This window comes from Eumetopias jubatus, unplaced genomic scaffold (genome assembly GCF_037043125.1).
Source record: "Eumetopias jubatus isolate StellerSeaLion01/CBP00866 unplaced genomic scaffold, mEumJub1_p1.0 scaffold_5, whole genome shotgun sequence".
NCBI lineage: Eukaryota > Metazoa > Chordata > Mammalia > Carnivora > Otariidae > Eumetopias > Eumetopias jubatus.
In genome coordinates, this window is record NW_028274811.1 from 105,945,792 (window position 1) to 105,965,586 (window position 19,795).

A 19,795-nucleotide genomic window follows, 5' to 3' on the forward strand; every position below is an offset into this window, starting at 1 on the left:
CTTTCCTAGATCAGGCCCTTTTAAAACATGCCCTTAGGAAATACCCAAATTCTTGAATCTTACTAGAACAGCCTGGTCTGGGACTTGGAAATACTCTCTTTATATGAAACAGAGTGTTTGTTACACTGCAAAATGCAGTAGAATAGATAACCTTAAATTACAGTACTCTCTTGATAGCCTAGTAGTAAATAGGTTTTAAAAATAGATTTTAATATGTTTAAGGTCACAGGTCTCTTTGAGAATCTGAAAATATTTATCGTACAATTTCAGGGCACTCACAGCACTTCTGCAGCTTACCTCTGGGCCTGTTAGGGATTCATGGATCCCAGGTCTAAAGGGGAAATCATTTTTTTCTAAACATTAGAAGATAAAGAAGAGACATTAAATATGTTTTTAGGGATTTACAAGCCAATTTGGTAGGGTTCTGAAGTCATCAGGCGGGAAGAGTCTGTAGTCTGTTTTTGTTTTGCCCTAGATGGCTCGGGAAACGCTGGTAACAGGTGAAAGTCATGAGCATTTCCTGGAAGGAAGGCCTCCAGGGACACAGCTCAGCCCTCTCTCTAGCTCTCAGTTCACTCAACAATAACATTTAAATGATCCTACATCCCAAACACTCAACATCTGGGAAAACAAGAAAAGCTCATTTCCTGGGGGATATACAGGAGGCAGGCCCTGTTCTCACCCACATGATGTCTATTGTTCTGGAGACCCAGCAGGTGGGAAGCTTGGCTGGGTCTCCCCTTTGTGAACTCTCCAGCTGGTCTGCGTGGTAGAACCAAGGGTGCTGACGAAAAGTGGAAGAGAGGCGACATTACGCCTCAGCCCTTATGCGAAGCCCCTAGCCTTGCTTCGCTGGTCCCTTCTGGCGAGCGGTCTTGGTTTTCTTCTGATTTTAGTCACTGTGGCTGGGGCGAAGGAAGGCACTTTTCTGAGGCTTGCTGACCCAGCTACTTGAACTGAACTGTTGTTGAACTAAAACTGAATGAACTGCACTAATTTGTTGAATCATGAATCCAATCCAAAAATATTTTTCCTTAACTGTGAAAAAGCCAAGTTTAAGTCCTTAAAAGCTCCCACATGAAGCAAGTTAAATTGGAATCCAAACCCTTTATTTTCTGTAATGATTGACTTGGCACAAAATGGGAAAATCAAAATTTCCTTTGCAATCAACTGTTTTTTCACCGAATCTGGAGGCCATCTGAGACCGCAACTTCTTGGGGGCCAGATGATTCTCCGGATGTGTAAATATGCCAGCACTGAAGCAGTGAGAGTCTTGAGTGGCTCTGAGATCTGATCTGATCATCTGGGCCTTAATCCTGGCTCCACCGTCTTCCTGCTGAAACTTTAGGCAAGTTACTGAACTTTTCTAAGCTTCCGTGCTTGGGACGTAGAATGTGCTCCATAAACATTGATGTTACGATTGTTGTTGTTAGCTGCTGCAGTACCTGCCAATTTTGGATTAAGATGGTATCTTCTGCGCATGTGACCTGGGTTTACGTGCAATTTTGTTTTCAGAGTCACTACCTCAGTAATCTCTAGCGTAGGCCGGTCAAAGAATCCCTTCAACCTGTGCCTTCCAGTGGTACTTAGCTTTAAAGAAAACCCTCTTCCTGTTTATGTGTGTATGAGATGAAAACCCTCTTCCTGTTTATGTGTGTATGAAACGGGTCTTTCAGTCTGTTGTACTTATTCCTTCTAGTCTGAAGGAACCTGAGAGGCCTCATTTATAGAATTTCAGGATCTCTGGACAGAACTCTAGAGGGGATCTGGGACCTTTGCAGCCTCGTGCTGGCCACCTGTCTGTGACATTCGTGACAAAGCCTGAACACCTCCAGTGGTGGGAAAGGGAACTTTTGAGAATAAGCGTATCCGTCTACTTGTATATCATTTATACCCATTTACTTCCAAAATGAGTGGGAGACCTCACACAATAATGCATCCATTTACAATTTGGCGTATCCATACTGCGAAATACTATTTAGCAATAAAAAGAATGACAAGCTGATGTATAGGCCATGAGATGGATGAATCTCAAAAACATGCTAAGTGAAAGAAGCCAGACACAAAGACCACATATTATGTAATTCTGGTTAGAGGAAACGTCTAGAAAAGTTTAATCTGTAGAGGCAGAAAGTAGATTAGTGATCGCCTGGGTCTGGGGGTGAAGATGGGAAAAGACTGTAAATGGACATGAGGGACCTTCTTGGTATGATGAAAATACTCTCTAATTGGATTGGGGTGATCATTTTACATCTTGGTAAATTTACTAAAGATATTGAGCTGTACACCCCAAATGGGTGGATTTTATGGTATGTAAATTATACCTCAACATACAAGAGGAATTTTGTATAAGAGAACTTTTTAGACATGTATAAAAAAGAAAAGTACCGTGTAAGGAATTGGGAGAGAGGACTGTCCTGGACAGCTGGGCCCAGGGTACTTATCACAGACAACAGCAAAGCTTTGCTCTGAGCTTACTTCTAACTAACTTTAGTTACAAGGGTGTTTTTTTTTTTTTCCTATTTTAAAATGAAACGGGTCTTTCAGTCTGTTGTACTTATTGGTCACGCCCCACTTAGGGAGCAGTTTAGAAACAGCACTGATGCTGTCTGCATACGAGAGCCTTGTCCACTTGCGGAAGCAAATCTGTGTCCTGTCCTGGCTCAGGCTTCTTTCCTCTAAGCTGAATGACCCCAGCTCTGCCTCCAGAACATTGCGCATCTTTCTCAGGATCTCACTGCTCCCTCCTGAAAAAGGTGACTCGCAGCCCCTGTTGCCTCCCTGCCCTGGGAGGCATGTGCCGCAGAGCAATCTGGTATCTGCATCTAAACGTCGGGTGGTGTTGACAGACGATGCAGTGGCTCTCCTGTGTGCGCTTTCAGTTTTACCGATCCTTGAACATCCGGATTGCCCTCGTGGGCTTGGAAGTCTGGACACATGGGAATATGTGTGAAGTCTCGGAGAACCCCTACTCTACTCTCTGGTCATTTCTCAGTTGGAGGCGCAAGCTGCTCACCCAGAAGAACCATGACAACGCACAGTTAATCACGTACGTGGCCTTTGTGCATGTGTGTTTCCCTGGGCCTGGCTGCACAGCCCCCGCCTGCAGTGTGTGCACTCTCTGCCCTTTTCCCCCCAGGGCTCAGTGTTGGTGGTACCAGCCATCCTGCCTCTCTGGTCCAGATAATCCCTTATGTCTCAGGCATGTGCTCTGCCCCCAAGACACCCAGGAAAGTATTAAAACCCTGAGAGTCATAGACTCTCAGTCAACCCCAAGCAGTGCTGACAATCTAGATGAGAAACTTAGACTTATACATATTCCGTTGAACATCTGAAACAGTTGGGTGTGTATGTGGGAAGTGACTGACTGTCACTTCATACTTTCTAAGGGGCTCATTTTGGTCTTCATGGTGCCACGTTGTAGTACGCGTGCTCATCTCCCAAAGCAGCAGCTTACTTAGCTTGCCCTTCACTTTGTCCCCAGGGGCTCAGCGCTGAGTGCCTGAACTGGTTTGAGTGGCAGATAGTGCAGGAACCGTGTGTGTTGGCTGGGAGGGAGACATCGGGGGTGGGGGGAGTTGGGCCGGAATTTCTTCAATCCTGGAGAGAAAAAAATAGATAGTGTTGGGGGTCATGGTGGTACCTGAAGTCCCCTGGAGGTGGGGGGTGAATATTTGGTGTTTTTAGTGTTGACTTCCAAAGGTATTCTGAGACAGTTATAACGAAAGGCACATACATAGTAAAACCATTTTCCTCTTGTTCCCTAAAAAAATCTCTCTGAATCAACGATCAGTTAAACATTTGTTCACTCTTTAAAGGAAATGGGGAGGGGCGCCTGGGTGGCTCAGCTGGTTAAGCATCTGCCTTCAGCTCAGGCCCTGATCCCAGGGTCCTGGGATCGAGCCCCGCATCGGGCTCCCTGCTCAGTGGGGAGTCTGCTTCTCCCTGTCCCTCTTGCCTGCCGCTCCCTGTGCTTGTGCTCTCTCTCTCTATCTGTCTCTGTCAAATTAAAAAAAAAAAAAAATCTTTAATAGAAGTGGGGAAATAACTGTACCAAAAATCTGGGCTATGGTTATTTCACAATGGTACGTTCACCTAGGAAATTTTGGGGTTTTGCCTGAACTTTGGAAGCCTGGTGTCCTGCTTTGGGCAAGACCTTGAATCCAGGTGTCCAGTAAGACTTCCCCAGGGCCATGTCTAAGTTTATAAAATGACCTGTGGGGCTTCCTAGAGATTTGCATTTATTTTATGTGTTTTCTTGCAGATTGTTTCTCTGAAGAAGAATCTGCCTTCAATTCAGCAAACACTTATTAAGTGCCCTCTATGTGTCAGATTCTATGCTAAGTTCTGGTGACCCCCAAAGAAATAAGGCCATCTTGGCTCTCAAAGGTCTTGTGGTCTAGATGAGAAGACAAACAGGGAGCTCTGAAAGCACCTCATAATGCATTTCCATGTAGATCCTTTCAATAAATCCCATGTTTGTGGCGTGCAGGAGAATACTGAGTTTGAGTCGTCCCCTCTCCTCTGCCCTGGATGGATACAGCTGAGAGAGGGATGGATTGAACTGGGGGAATGTAGCTGGCTGTTGGCAGGTTTGCATCACAGTTGCAAAACAAAAGCAGCAACAGCTCATCTTTGCACCCAGCTGCACTTTGTGAGGCTCCTGATGGGACACATCTGTTTCCTTGGCCCCAAAGTGATGTGGAAATGAAGCATCAGCCCCCACAGCTGCTGCCCGATCCCCCCACCCTGCCCCGACACGCATACCACAGAGCCGGGGGTATGGCACGGGCCCCTGGCAGCTGACAGAAATGGTCATGAGTCACTTCAGCATCATCATGGGCCACTCTCCCCTCCAGGCCCTCCCTCTCTGACCTTTTCCTCTGCAGCAGGAATGGGATGCTGCTTTATGAGCCCTGCCCATTTCCTTCCAGGGAATGGGGCTCTGGGCATACTGTGGGAAAAAGTGACCTTTTGCCCTTTCTATTTCTCTGGAGCAGTGAGAGAGTAGGTGAGAGGAAGTGAGAGGTGTGGTGACCTGGAAGTTGTCCAGTTGGCCTAGAACACCAGGGTCTCTCTCCTTGGGAAGGATCTAGGAATGTCAGCAGGGCCAAGGAACTCCATCATGGCCACCTGTTCCCAGGCACAGTGGAACAGCCCTCCCAACTGCCATCTGAATGACCTTCTCTTGTTCCTTCCTGCAGGGGCATGTCTTTCCACGGCACCACCATCGGGCTGGCCCCCCTCATGGCCATGTGCTCTGTGTACCAGTCTGGAGGAGTCAATATGGTGAGTCTCAACCAGTATGTTGATGTTGCAGAAGGCAGAAAACTGCCTCACGGGACAGGAGGTCATTTGGGGGGGGGGTGGATTATGCTTATTATTGCAGGGGAAAAAACCTTGACATCAAGTCAGGCAGTTGTTTAAAATGAAGTCATTAAGGGGCGCCTGGGTGGCTCAGTCATTAAGCATCTGCCTTCGGCTCAGGTCATGATCTCAGGGTCCTGGGATCGAGCCTCGCATCGGGCTTCCTGCTCCGTGGGAAGCCTGCTTCTCCCTCTCCCACTCCCCCTGCTTCTGTTCCCTCTCTCGCTGTGTCTCTCTATGTCAAACAAACAAACAAACAAACAAACAAATAAATAAATAAATATCTTTAAAAATAAATAAATAAATAAAATGAAGTCATTAAGTTCTAAGAGATGGAGGTATCTAGAGGTAAATTTTCATTTATTGTTTTTTATCCCCAATTTTCAAGCTCAGGAGAATCCTGGGAGTGATTACATTACATCTAGTGATGTCACTAGATCTCTCTCATCTCTCAAACCAAGGGCTGGAGAATAGTAAGATAATAGAGATAAGAAAGTATTTTTTATCCTCGGTTTTATGTTATTATGCATATCATTATGAAACAAGAGCTTGTCTCAAAGTCATGGTTAGGAAATTATTGTCTTCTTTTGAAATTCTCTCTAGCTTTGTGGGACTGTTTTGATTATTCATTTCTAACCTGTGAAGTAGATGTCAAGGAGGTCTGCTCTCCATTTGTCTGTCCACCTCTTTATCCCATATTTATCCACAGATGTAGCATGACAGTTAAAAGCACAGGCTTTCGTCACCGAGTCTGTGGGCGCACTGATGGTGGAATCACTGTGAGGCCTGGCTAAGAAAAGACAGGAACAGGGAGTAGGGAGAGCTGTGTTCTTTTTTTTTTTTTTTTAAAGATTTTATTTATTTATTTGAGAGAGAGAGAGAATGAGAGACAGAGAGCACGAGAGGGAAGAGGGTCAGAGGGAGAAGCAGACTCCCCGCTGAGCAGGGAGCCCGATGTGGGACTCGATCCCGGGACTCCAGGATCATGACCTGAGCCGAAGGCAGTTGCTTAACCAACTGAGCCACCCAGGCACCCCGAGAGCTGTGTTCTTGACCTGAGCTCTCTCCTTGGGCAGGACCACTCTGAGAATGCCATTGGCGTGGCTGCCACCATGGCCCACGAAATGGGCCACAACTTCGGCATGAGCCATGATTCTGCGGATTGCTGCTCGGCCAGCGCGGCTGACGGTGGGTGCATCATGGCGGCTGCCACCGGGTGAGTCAAGCAGCAAGGTGAGGAGAGCAGAGTGTGTGAGGATAGTACAACCCAAGTGTTCCTCCCCGTTGGCCCTAGGAGCCTCTGTTACCCTCTCTCGGGGGCCTTGGAGAGAAATGCGGTTGACAACAAAGAAATTGGAAGAGAACCAAGAAAGCAAATGTGTGCAAGGAGCTCTAGGTTTGTAGCAGGCAATTTGGTGCTGGTGGAACCCTAGATATACTTAATTTCTGTCTTAAGGTCTTCAGCTGTAAAATTGGCCTGACCACGTGTGTCTTTTTCACTTCACGAAATTTTGAGGAGAACCCATTTTGAACAGCCCCAATCCTTAAAGTTCCCTGGGAACTTGGTCAGTGCTGATTGAAAGTTCTGATGTAGCCTACACAACAAGGAAAAGGACAGGGAGCATCCATGCCCACATAGTGACTCCTCAGGGAATTTACAGGTTGCATTTACCATGAGGAACAAGAAAAGCCAGCTACATCTTCCTGTATCTGTGATGGGTTTTTTAACCAGAGCCTTTGAAAGAGAATTCTGGTAACAGCCACCACTCTTCGTCAAACTCTTAATATTTAGTATCTGAACTCATACAGTAGAGAGCATTGGGTTCTTCCAAGACTTGAGTCACTCTTTGGAAGGCATCATGGTAGGACTTTGTGTTCCCTCTACCCCAAACCATTAGAGCCTGCTTATACTTCTCAGGGAATGCTGTTTCAGTGTCTCTAAGAGGAAATGCAACTTTCTTGGGGTTCCAGTGTCCAGTGTTTGTTCATCGCTTCTTGGCTGTGACATAAATAGGATGATGTTGACATGCAGGATACAACTCCATGGGTCACGCTCAAATCCCTAAGAGCTCACAGTTAAGTCCATCCCTCTCTCAATCTGAAAAGCATATTTATAGTCATACGGTTGAGAGTTATATTAAGTAAGACTGCATTTTGTTTTTAAACTATACTCAAATATAAACTACTAAAGTAGCTTAAAACTTGTTGGCCACAAATTCCTTGTGACAGACCTAACAACTAGGGGACCCTCCAGTGTTTAACTTTAGTTGGTTTAGAGCATTGGGAAGAAGATAACTCTTCCTTTATAGACCTAAATTGTGGTACTGACCTGCTGCTAGAGAATGTATGACTTCTGATTCTCTTTTTCCAATAGTAGAACTCAGGACCTTTCATAATCTGATGACAAAACTATGCATCTGTGAATTGCTGGTTGAGTTTGGAGTGCTGCCTGTATCCTTAGAATAGAGGTCATAAGATTCCTGGCCCGATGAAGAAATTAAACCCATGATCTTGGCTTCTTTTTTTTTTTTTTTTTTTTTGGCCTGCTCTTCTGTTCCAAGAAAATCTCCATCTAGTATCAGCTTCAGGAAAAGTTTGGGTTGGCTAGTATTTTATTCAGCTCTAAAACTCAGGAAGCCTATTTTAACATATTCAATTACCCTTTATTTATTGCACCCCTTCCTACAAAGGGCAAAAATTGCTGCTTCTGATTCTCAAATACCTCCTCCATGCACAATGAGGGGGAAAAAAGAACATCATGGGGTGCTTAGAAAGAATTGTAAGATAATGTATCAGTGATGTTCTAATGGGACAGAAAGTGTGTGCATGGGACTGTGGGGATCTGAGCCCAGGTAGAATCAGCCTCATGGGCAGCAGGATTGAGACTCTTCTGGCTCCTTGATGCTCAGATTCCCAACTAACTCCAATCTTAACTCTCTGCCAGGCATCCCTTTCCAAGAGTGTTCAATGGATGCAACAGGAAGGAGCTGGACAGGTATCTGCAGTCAGGCGGTGGGATGTGTCTCTCCAATATGCCAGACACCAGGACGCTCTATGGAGGCCGGAGATGTGGGAATGGGTACCTGGAAGATGGGGAAGAATGTGACTGTGGGGAGGAAGAGGTAAGGTGTCATGGTAGTGCTAGGAGGAAGGGAAGAATGGGCACTGGTTTCAAATCTTAGAGTCAAAGAGAATGCAACTGAATACTTCTTCGTCTTGGGCATTTCCCACATACACATGGCCATCAAAGACCCCATCACAAATCAGATGTGGAGAGTAAGCCTTCAATATGGACCATTTTTGCAGACTCTTTCAGTTTGAGGTTGCCACTGTTGGTGTCCAGGTCAGGGTGGAGTTCTCCTTGGGAGTTTCTCGTCTAACCAAAACCCATCATCTCTTCCCCAGTGGAGTTCCAGATGGCTTCCTTGGTCCTCCAGCTGCACGGAGTTTATTCCGGAGGCCACACAGCTGGATATATGAACTTGAACCTGGGCCTTGAGGAGGCTTAAAATAACAAGCTTGGGCTATTTAGGCTGGAGAAGAGATGATTGAAAGAGGATGTAGGAAGTGCTGTTAGGTCTGGAAAGGGCAGCTGCAGGAAGAATGAACAGAACTGTTTGTGTTCAAGCTCTTTCCTTCCTTCTGATCTTCAAAATGAGTGGTGGGCATGCAGCATAGCGCTGTCATCTTTGGCAGATGTGTGTTGTTCTGCAAAAAGCAGAACTGGATAGTTTCATGTCTATTTTCTGAAGGATGAAATAGGTACGTTGACATATGCAAAACAGTCAACTGTGTGAAGGGGAGACTGAGGGTATGTATAAGACTTTGATTTTACAACCGTCTCTATGGTTTCTTTTTTGTTTTTTGTGTTTTGTTTTTGAGAGAGAGAGAGAGAGCAGGGGAGAAGCAGGGGGAAAGGGAGAGAGAGAGTCTTAAGCAGGCTCCATGCTCAGTGCAGAGCCCGACACAGGGCTCCATCTCACGACCCTGAGGTCGTGACCTGAGCCAAAATCAAGAGTGGGCCACTCAACTGACTGAGCCACCCAGGCACCCCTGATCTTTGTCTTTAATGTCGGCACCTAACTTTCATAATAAAGCAGAAACTAGTGAAAGGTTCCGCCTCCCCCGCCACCATGAATTCAGAGCGATCAGTCCAGACCCAAGAGAAAGGATAGAGTTGTCCCCTCTTACCCTGGAGGGTCTAGTGGAGTGGAGGAGCAGTCCATGAGTGGGCTCAGCCAGTTGGCCTATGTTCAGCAAACATTTACTGAGTGTGGGGCACTACGTTGGGTGCTAGGGATAGGATGGATAGCAAAAATAGACACGGTTCCTGTCCTTGTGGAGCATACTATCTCCTGGGGAAAACACACGGTGGCCAAATAATCGCCGAAGCGTTTGAGCACAATCTGTGGTCAAGGCTTAGGAGGGCCAATGATACGTGCTGTGAACATTTGCAGTGTGAGAGGGGCTGCCCTACTCAAGTGGGAGTGTGACTTCTGACCCCATATCTGCAGGCGAAGCTCTGAGTTACTGAGAAGCACAAGGAGAGGAAGCACATTTCAGCTGGAGGAGAGGCCTCACCCGGAAGTGGGAGGAAGCATGGTCTGCCTGGAGCCTAGGACAGTGGGAGCTTAATGGGAGGAAAGTGGCCTCTTCCTTCTCTTAGGGGAAACGAGTGGATGGGCATCGTAGTCGGGCATGCAATGTGTCTCTCAGACCAGATCTGGGCAGTTGAGGTTAAGATATGGTTCATAAGCTTGGGCAGGCCCCAGGCAGACATGGCTTGAATTCAGCTTTAGCACTTGCTGGGTGTGTGCCTTGACCAGCATAGGACTTGGCTGAGCTCCATTTCCCTATCTGTGCAATGGGAGTAATTGTGCCTCACAAGGCTGTGATGGACCTATGCATGGGGCCTGGCACATTGTCAAGACATGGTTTAGGATAGGCCTATGAATATAGGAGGAGTGTGATAAGGACGCTCAGAGTCATTGCGGGGAGGGGCCTCTCATCATCTTTTTAAATCTCATGCTGTATGTACATCAGCAAGTCAGGACCCATAAGGCAAGAAGAAGAGAAGGGAGCATGGAACCCCTAAAGACCTTCTGTTCCAAAAAGATCCAGGCCAGTGAAGGGTGAGGAAGAGCAGCAGATGATGAGAGCAGAACTTCTGAACTCAGAAGTTATTCCAGCCTGGCCCTTGCTTCTGATGGCCTTTTCTTGTGGGATAAAAGGCCCAGAGTATACAAGACATGGTCTCTGCTCGTTCTACTGGGGCTGAGAAAAACAAATCCCAGAACTCTTCTCTAGGATAATATTATGCTAAACATCATGTTTTTGAAGAATATGGGGTTGCAGGGAGAAATGTACATATTAGATTAAATTAAAAAGCAGTGTGGATACTATGATTTTGTAAAATAAGTATGTGTCAATATATGTGAAAGGGACGACGCCTGGGTAAATAGTCACCCTCAACATGTAGTTGTGTTTATGTTGTGATGTTACTGATAATTGTGCTTTTATATATTTTCTGTGATAAATATACATGACCTTCATGATTAACCTACAAAGCGAATTTTTTGGTAAAGATTTTCTGGGGAGCTTGGGCCCCAGGGGCCTGTGGGGCAGGGGTAGGAAAGTGTGGGAGGCGGGTGAAGGGCTTCCCCCCCGCCCCGAGTCCTGTCTCCCTGCTCTCCTGCCCCAGGAGCCCATGGCCATACCCTCTGCCTCTGCAGGAATGTGAGAACCCGTGCTGTAATGCTTCAAATTGCACCCTGAAGGAAGGGGCTGAGTGTGCCCACGGCGCCTGCTGTCACCGGTGTAAGGTAAGAGGCCCTTTTCCCACCCCACCCCGCCAGAGACCCAGGGTTCTGACCTGACAACCCAGTGCTCTGCTGGGGGCTGATGCCTGGGATTCAGCCTCCATCCCTGGGAAGTGATGGCGGCAAAGTTTCAGAAACATGCAGCTGGACTGGCCCCTCAGAGTTTACTATTTCCTGTATTATGCTCCACTGGCTTCAAAGCATCCCAGAGGGCTGTGCCACCTGGAAGATGGAAGACTGACTTTATTTATTTATTTATTAAAATTTTATTTTATTTCACTTAAATTCAATTAATTAACATACAGTGTGCTATTAGTTTCAGAGGTAGATTTCAGTGATTCATCAGCTGCATAAAAAAAAAAAAAAAAACACCCAGTGCTTATTACATCACTTGCCCTCCTTAATGCCCATCATCCATTTACCTCACCTCCCCACCCACCTCCCCTCCAGCAACCCTCGGTTTGTTTCCCAGAGTTTAGTCCCTTACGGTTTGTCTCCCTCTCTGATATTGTCTTATGGAAGACTTTTTTTTTTTTTTCTTTAAGAAGTATCCAGAGAGAGTAGGCTTGATTTTATTTGGAGTTCATAATAATAATCATCATAATTTTGACTAATATTAATGGACTTCTTCTCATTAGATGCCAGGCACTATGCAGAGAATTTTATATATATTAGCTCATTCAATCCTCGCAACAGTCCCATGAGATGTATATTAACATCCTCACTTTAAGAGGAGTAAACTGGGGCTCGGCGGGGATAAGTGGCTTATCCCAGACCACACAGCCGGAAGGGGGCTGAACCACGTTTGCCTGCCTCTGGAGCCTACAGTCCTAGTACCGATGTGGAAGATACTGCTACTAATCTTACTCTTATCTATAAATCTGAAATTCAGAAAGTTCTAAAAACAGGAAAAAGATTTCTTAACTCATTTGGTGGCAAATCTTACCTGAATTGACATAATGATATTCTTTTTTAAAAAAGATACACTTAACAGGTGGGAGCCAGGGCTTTGTTTTGTGGTTGTGTTTCTTGTTATTGCCGTTTGTTTGCCTAGTTCTCATTCTACGTAGACTTGGCCAAATTAATGGAACTTTTGTTCCATCCCGGTGAGATAAATATCTGTTGCACAAATAAATCAATGAACAAACCTGAGATTGATCTTTGCTACATGACCCTGGCTGATCAGTTTGATCTCTATGCCTCTATTTCTTTGTCTCATGAATTAATCTAAATAAACTCTAGGATTTAAAAAAAATAATAATAAATAAAATAAAAAGACACATTTGAAGTGAATATTTCTGTTTTGTTGCAGAAAAATTAATGTGTTTGATTATAAAGTATAACCCCAGGCCTTGCTGGGGGGGGGGGTCATATAATATACATATGTAATGTATGAATGCATATACATACATATGTATGTACATATGTGTAATGTCTACTTTCTGAAATCTGAAAAGTCTGAAGCCCATCTGGCCCCAAAGTTTTGGTAGGAATTGTGGACCTATGCTTCCATCTGCCGCTTGCTAAGTGCTCATCATGTGCTAGATACTGTTCAAGTGCTCTGTTTGAACGCAGTCCTTGTAACAATCCCATGAGAAGGTTATTACTCTGTGCTAACCCAGAGTGGTTAAGTAGCTGCTCCAGGCCCCACTGCTGGTTAAGGAGCTGGGATTGGAACCCAGGCAGGCTGGCTCCAGGTGTGTCCTTTGGTGTTAGAGATGCATCCTGCGTCTTCCTCCTCCACACGTGGCCAGTGCCCACCCTTGCAACTGAGGCTCCATGCTTTTAGCAAGCTGCTCAGATGGGCCCATTCTCTGCCTTCTCTCCTGGGAAGGCCTTGTAGGTGGTATGGGGTCACCTGGGAGTAGGGATGGCACCATTCTCAGATGTGGCTTTCCTTACAGGCCTGGAGAAACTCACCATCTGGTTTCACTCTAAGGTAGACTTGGCATCTCCCCGTGGAGGTTGTGCCCGGTGGGGTCCTTTGAGGCTTCGACCATGGCCTGAGAACAAGCATGGACAATGTCCATTCACTTTGGGTCTCAGAAAGGATCCTCTGGAGAGAAGTGTGTGCAGAGACATGAGGCTTGGAGTCTGAAACCTTCAGTTCAAGCCCTGGTAGTGTGATTTGGGGCAGCCTACTAACCATCTGAGTCTAGGTTCCTTATCTGTAAAATGGGAAGAGTGTTAATAACACTGACCACCCAGAGAGACTGGAAGACTCAAATGGGAAACTTAGTCCTTACCATTCCCCACCGTTGTGCTATTAATCGGGTTATTTTTATCTCCAGAAAGAGGCAAATAACAGCATCTGCCTCACGGATATTGTGAGGCTCACATGGGATCAGTAAGTGTAACTTAGCCCAGTGCTTGGCTCAGTAATGGGGATATGTTATTGCTCAAGTGCTTTGTAAATTCAGGGGTGCTGTGTGAATAGTGTGTGTGTGCGTATGTGCACGCACATTTGTGTGTATATATTGGTGGGCCTGGCTCTTCAGCCACTTACTGACCAGCAGACTTTCGATACCTTGCTTAACCTCTTCTGCCTCAGGTTTCATCATCTGTAAAATAGGGATAATTATATATTACCTAGGACTCCCATGAGAAGTAAATGAGGTAATATTTGTACCAGGCATTAAGTGGGAGCTCTGTAAAAGTAGCCATTATTACTAAAGCACTTAGTAAACTGTAAATTGTTGCACAAATATTATTCTTACCTACTTCTTAAAATGGCTAAGAAGTGGAAATGAGTTAGCATTTGTGAAAACACCTTGAAAACCTCTAAGTCATTATTCATATTAGAAGGCTAATGATGATTTAAGCTAATGAGGCCATGCAAAATAGCAGTCCCCCGAATACTGGAAATGGGAAACTCTATTCCACGAGACCTTTGCTGGTAGGGTTGAGGGCATGCGGGAGATTGACTGTTTTTTCCCTCTTCTTCTCTCGGTTCAGCTGCTGGCCCCTGGGACCCTGTGCCGTGAGCAGGCACGGCAGTGCGACCTTCCAGAATTCTGCACGGGCAAGTCTCCCCATTGCCCCACCAACTTCTACCAGATGGACGGCACGCCCTGTGAGGGTGGCCAGGCCTACTGCTACAATGGCATGTGCCTCACCTACCAGGAGCAGTGCCAACAGCTGTGGGGGCCTGGTAAGGACTCTCCTACAGAGTGGCCCTCGTCCTGCCCCACCGTTTCCAAGCCAACCTCCCCCTGCAGGCCCTTGGCATAGCTTAGACCCTTGGCTTCCAAATGGCATCTCTAGATTCTACCTTTCTACTCCCCCTTGACTCAGAGTAGACCTTCAGAGAAACACAGTGAGCAGTATTCTTCCCAGTTCCTTGACGCTTTAAATCCTCACAGTGGGCAAACGGTAAGAGTAATCCAACAGAAAAATGGGTAGAGCATGGAGACAGAAAAGGAAATGCAGATGACCCTCAGCTGTGAACAGATCTTTAACCTCACTCATTAAGTGGAAGCACATTAGAACTACTGTGAGATGGGATTTCTCATATATCAGACTGGCAAAGACTGCGAAGTCAATGTAATAACAATTATAATACCATAGCTGTCACAATAAGGGTGGAAATAATGTAGTGTGGAGAATGTGGGGAAACATATAGGTACAACCAGTATGGAAAGCGATTTGAAGATATCAAAATTCATGTGAGCTTCTCATGACCTGTCCATTCCACTACTTAGGAGTGTACCCTACTCTTCTGTTTACACATGTATGTGGAGACAGATTGATAAGGATACTGTAGCAGTGTTAGTGATAGAGCAATAGCAACCTAGATGTCCTTAAGTAGGGACCGATTAAATTAATCCTGGTACACCCATGTCGTGGACCCCTCTGCAGCCGAATAAAAAAAGGAGGCAACTCTGTATGTACTGAATAAAACTATCTCCAATGCAGAACAGCAAATAGAATTGCTGCCATTCTTTATTAGATTATCTCTAGAAGATACACAAGAATTGGATCTGGAAGACAGAGAGATAACAGTTACTTTTTGAAGATACATTGTTAGTTGTGATTGCTTCTCCAGGTTGTGAGGAAGTAGGAACTGGAATGGCTACTTAGAAAAATAAAGACATACTTCCTCTCCTTAACATTTTGTGCATGTATTACCTATTTTAAAATCTGAAATGGGACACGACTTTTTCATTACAGCAAGGGCTGAGCACACAAACCACCCGTAGATAGAATACCTCAATAAGGTATAAAGAACTGATATAAAAGCTTTTTCTGTGAGTAGGTCTTGATGAGAAGTTGGGGGTGGAATAACCTGATGGGGGTACAGGAAGAAAAAGCTGGCCATTCCTTCCCGCAAAAACGTTCTTAACCTCGTGACTTTACCAAGGGCTGGCTTTGCACTTCGGGAGCTTCTGACCTTTCCTAAAGTTGGCTAGTGTGCTGATAAATGTTTCTTGCCCACCCAGGAGCCCGGCCTGCTCCTGATCTCTGCTTCGAGAAGGTGAATGTGGCAGGGGACACCTTTGGAAACTGTGGGAAGGACATGAATGGGGAACACAAGAAGTGCAACATGAGGTGATGACCGTAGGGCTAACCGCATAAGATGAAGTGTGACAGGGCAGTTTCTGCTCTGTCCTCACTCCCGCCCAGCTCAGCAGCCTGGGCCTTTAAATAAATTGTCAGAGTCAGTCACCTATTTCAGGCCCGTTGTTAGACAATGTACCATTCAGTCTCGGGAAGTCAAAGGGTGGGTGTGGATGGCAATGCTTCCTAGAAAGCTGCCACACTTCCTTCTGGGACCTTACAGCTGGGCAGGGAATCAGCTCTCTTGGGTCATTTCTGTGGGACGCTAATTATACCCTCACCTGAATAGCCTGTCACTCACTTATTCATTCATTCATTCATTTCGTTCGTTCATTTCAACCAGCCATCCACCCATCCATCCATCTATTCATCCTCCCATCCACCCACCCACCTATCTACTATCTGTTGAGCGCTTGCTGTATGCCAGATATGATGCTGAGTACATGGAACTTTTAGTTAACAATACCATGTGATACCAGAACTGTGGTGAGAGCCACCCAACCTGGTCTTAGTAGGTCAAGGTGATGTCCCAAGGGAAGTTAGGTCTACACTGAGATGTGGAGAAATTATCTAGTTGAGCAGGACGGAAAATGGTGTGGGTACATGGGAAAGTAGATAGATGAGTAGAGAAAAACTGGTGGCAGGAGGAGCTGAAAACAGTTTGGTGTAGTTAAAGTATGCTGTTGGGGTACAGTCAAGGGGGAGCTGCTGAGAAATGAGCCTGGATGGCTGAGCAGGGACCAGATCATGAAAAGCCGTGAAGGCATGACTAGGCCAGTTTGGACTTTGGCTGAGAGGAGTTTGGAAATCAGACTCCAGTGGGGGCAAGACAGGAAGCACGGAGATCTGACTCTTGGTGTCCAAGTAAAGAAGGGTGGTGATGTGATTTAGGGTTAATGTATACGAGGGAAGATTGACAGAGCTCAAAAATCACTTGAACCCAGGAGCAAGGGCGAATGGGGCGTTGGGGCTGACCCCAGGCTTCTGGCTGCAGCCCCTGGGTGCATGGGGGAGCGGCTGAAGCATAAGAGGGCACAGGTCAGCCAGTTGTTCTTGCAGTAAAGAGGACTTCCTCAGGCCTGTTCTCTGGCCTAGATCTAGCTGGGGACAAGGATCTTATTTCCTGTTCCAAGTCCAGTTTCACATGAGATCTCTCCTGTTGGATCCCTAGAGCACACTCACGGCTCCCTGGCCCCTCTCCCGTCCAAACCTGCTCCCCAGGTCGAGAAAGACCGAGGCTCTTCTGTGCCCCAGCTCTTCCTTTGCCTCTGATTCCACCTCCTTCTCTCTCTCTCTCTCTCTCTCTCTCTCTCTCTCTGGCTCAGAGATGCCAAGTGTGGGAAGATCCAGTGTCAGAGTTCTGAGGCCCGGCCGCTGGAGTCCAACGCAGTGCCCATTGACACCACCATCATCTTGAATGGGCGGCAGATCCGGTGCCGGGGCACCCATGTCTACCGTGGTCCTGAGGAGGAGGGTGACATGCTGGACCCAGGCCTGGTGATGACCGGGACCAAGTGTGGCTACAACCATGTGAGTCCCTGCCTCACTCAGGGGAGAGAGGAGTGACTGACAAATGTGAGCTCTGGAGGGAAGGTGCCTGGGCTCCAATCCCATCTTTGTAGCCTCCCGAGCCTCAGTGGCTTCCTTTATAAAGCATGTTAGCAATAGCATGACCCACCCCATAGAATTGTCATAAGGATTCAATGAGAGGATCCCTGTAAACCACTTAGAGGGGCTAGCCATTGTCACTTTTGTCCTCATCATAAATTATTATATGATTTATGAAATGGACTAGACTCTAGTCCAGAAGCCTGGGGAAAATAAGGGCACCTATCTCAGAGTTAACGAGAACAAAATTATAAAAAACATGTGAAGCGCTTGGTATAGGACCTGGTGCAGAGTTGACTGCTGTCACCATCATTATTTTTAAGGATAATATTAAAATTAGTGCATGTTAATATATAGCGGAGTAACTAACATATAACCAACACATTAATATAGAATGTAATAACATATTTATTATATTAATATAATGTTTAAATAATATAGCGTTTGTTATTTTCTCCCTGGTCACAAAAGGAATAGCAGAATTTAGTTAACTATCATCCTGTCCTGGCTTTTTAGGCCATTTTTAGTTTTTCACTATAATAAATACCTGAACAGAGTTGCATTTCTGAGTCCTGTATGTTCTAAGTGTAAAACCCCAGCCTCTTGATGGCTACCCAGTGTCCCTTCCGTTGGACTGACAGTTTGGTTTCCTCGCTACAGATTTGCTTCGAGGGGCAGTGCAGGAACACCTCCTTCTTTGAAACGGAAGGCTGCGGGAAGAAGTGCAATGGCCATGGGGTGCGTGTGCCCGGGGTTCTGGAGCTCCTCTGCACTGATATCCATGGGGACAGGCCCCGTGGGGGACCGCAGCCCTCCGGGGTGCTGACCCCCATGCCCTTCCCTTGCTCCAGGTCTGCAACAACAACCAGAACTGTCACTGCTTCCGGGGCTGGGCCCCACCCTTCTGCAACACACCTGGCCAGGGAGGCAGCATCGACAGTGGGCCCATGCCCCCTGACGGTAAGTGTCTGGCCTGCTCAGGGGCTCTGCCCACTTTTGTGAGGAGGGCTGGGTGACATGGTGTAGACAAAGAGTGAGTCCGCTCCATTATCCTGATTTTGTAGATGAGGGAACAAAAAGGGGAGAGGGGGGAGCTAAGCGAGAGAGCGGCTGAGGCTGCTGGGCTGGTGTGGGGCTTATCTCAGTTGCTCTTTCTCTTATCATTTCTACTGAGGACGATGACACTCCTTGGGTGAGGGAGAGATTAAGAGAGATCATGGGTTATTGAATAATCTCATCTACTTTTGGACAGTGGGTGGTGACCAGTCCTTCTCAGCCACATAAAAGGAATCATGAACCTGGGGCACATTATAGTGGTTCGGATCCCTTGGATGAGCAAAGCTTAAGATGGAGAACAGACGTGTGGAAAAATTTACAGTTTTTAGTGTAAATCACGGAAATTCTAGCCCTTTGGTTTCCAAGCTTTTTTTCTTTTTTTTTTTTTAAGAGCAAAGTACTTTTATTTGAATGAAATCTTTTAGAGAAGAAACCCCAATATATAAAACAGATAAAAGTAGTGTGTCACTGGTATATATATATATTTTGTACATTTAAATTTGTAATTTGTGAGAACACTGAGGCAGCTTTGATGAAACCAAATATGAAATTGTGGATTATTTGTGAGACTTCTAGTCTTAGATCAGTCTCAGCCTCCCAGCACTTTGGGTTGGTTGCTTTGTGTCCAGAAAAATCATAATTGGGCTGAAAACTAGCGGTAAGTAATAATAAAACTTGAGCTCCTTGTCTCAAAAGGGCCTCTTCAATTAAACAGAAGTGGCTGGAGAAGCTTCATTGTGAGGTCTGCACAAAGCAAATTGACCTGACTGTTTAAGCTAATATTAGTGGTTTCCCAGTGTTACCTAATGTGTGTGTTTCATTATACTTCTTAAGTTAAAATAAATAACACAAATTAAATGTAAATCAAGTGTCTGAAGAAGAATCAGGAATACAGTGTTTGAACTCCACTGCTGTGGCCCAAACAGCTTCTGAATTTCTCACTTGGGTTCTGTTTCTGGAAGGTGTTGGTCCTGTGATAGCCGGAGTGTTTACGGCCATGTTTGTGCTAGCGGTCCTTATGCTGATCTACTACTGCTGTAAACAGAACAACAAACTGGGCCAACTCAAGCCCTTAGCCCTCCCTTCCCAACTGAGGCAACAGTTCAGGTATGGTGGGGTGCCATGAAGGACTTGGGTCCATTTATGGGTCATAAAGCTTTCTGTAAGCAGAACATGGTAAAAAACAAAAACAAAAACCTGGTGGTAGTGGTCTAATTCAGAGCAGGCAAGTGAGCCATCCATGCCACCATCTTCCTTTCTGCCTCGCTTCACCACCATGGCCAACATTACTAGTTGGTCTTATGTAAGTACTCTCTACTGGTGGTCACTTCAGAATCCTCAGCAGAATGCCTCTGACCAATTCAGGTTGGAATACAAAATGAAATCTA

The 19,795-nt window shown here is 45.9% G+C and overlaps 1 protein-coding gene across 2 annotated transcripts in view; it reads left to right on the plus strand.

The window, feature by feature from the left end:
• Positions 1-19,795, plus strand: part of ADAM19 (ADAM metallopeptidase domain 19) — an 81,056-nt gene that overhangs the window by 50,838 nt on the left and 10,423 nt on the right. For both annotated transcript variants that reach the window (XM_028106507.2, XM_028106510.2), the window contains 11 exons: positions 2,883-3,049; positions 5,205-5,289; positions 6,444-6,583; positions 8,312-8,489; positions 11,100-11,189; positions 14,142-14,337; positions 15,626-15,734; positions 17,069-17,273; positions 18,012-18,089; positions 18,203-18,311; positions 19,370-19,514. In XM_028106507.2, coding sequence (XP_027962308.1) covers positions 2,883-3,049; positions 5,205-5,289; positions 6,444-6,583; positions 8,312-8,489; positions 11,100-11,189; positions 14,142-14,337; positions 15,626-15,734; positions 17,069-17,273; positions 18,012-18,089; positions 18,203-18,311; positions 19,370-19,514 — 1,502 coding nt within the window. The remainder of the gene's footprint in view (positions 1-2,882; positions 3,050-5,204; positions 5,290-6,443; positions 6,584-8,311; positions 8,490-11,099; positions 11,190-14,141; positions 14,338-15,625; positions 15,735-17,068; positions 17,274-18,011; positions 18,090-18,202; positions 18,312-19,369; positions 19,515-19,795) is intronic.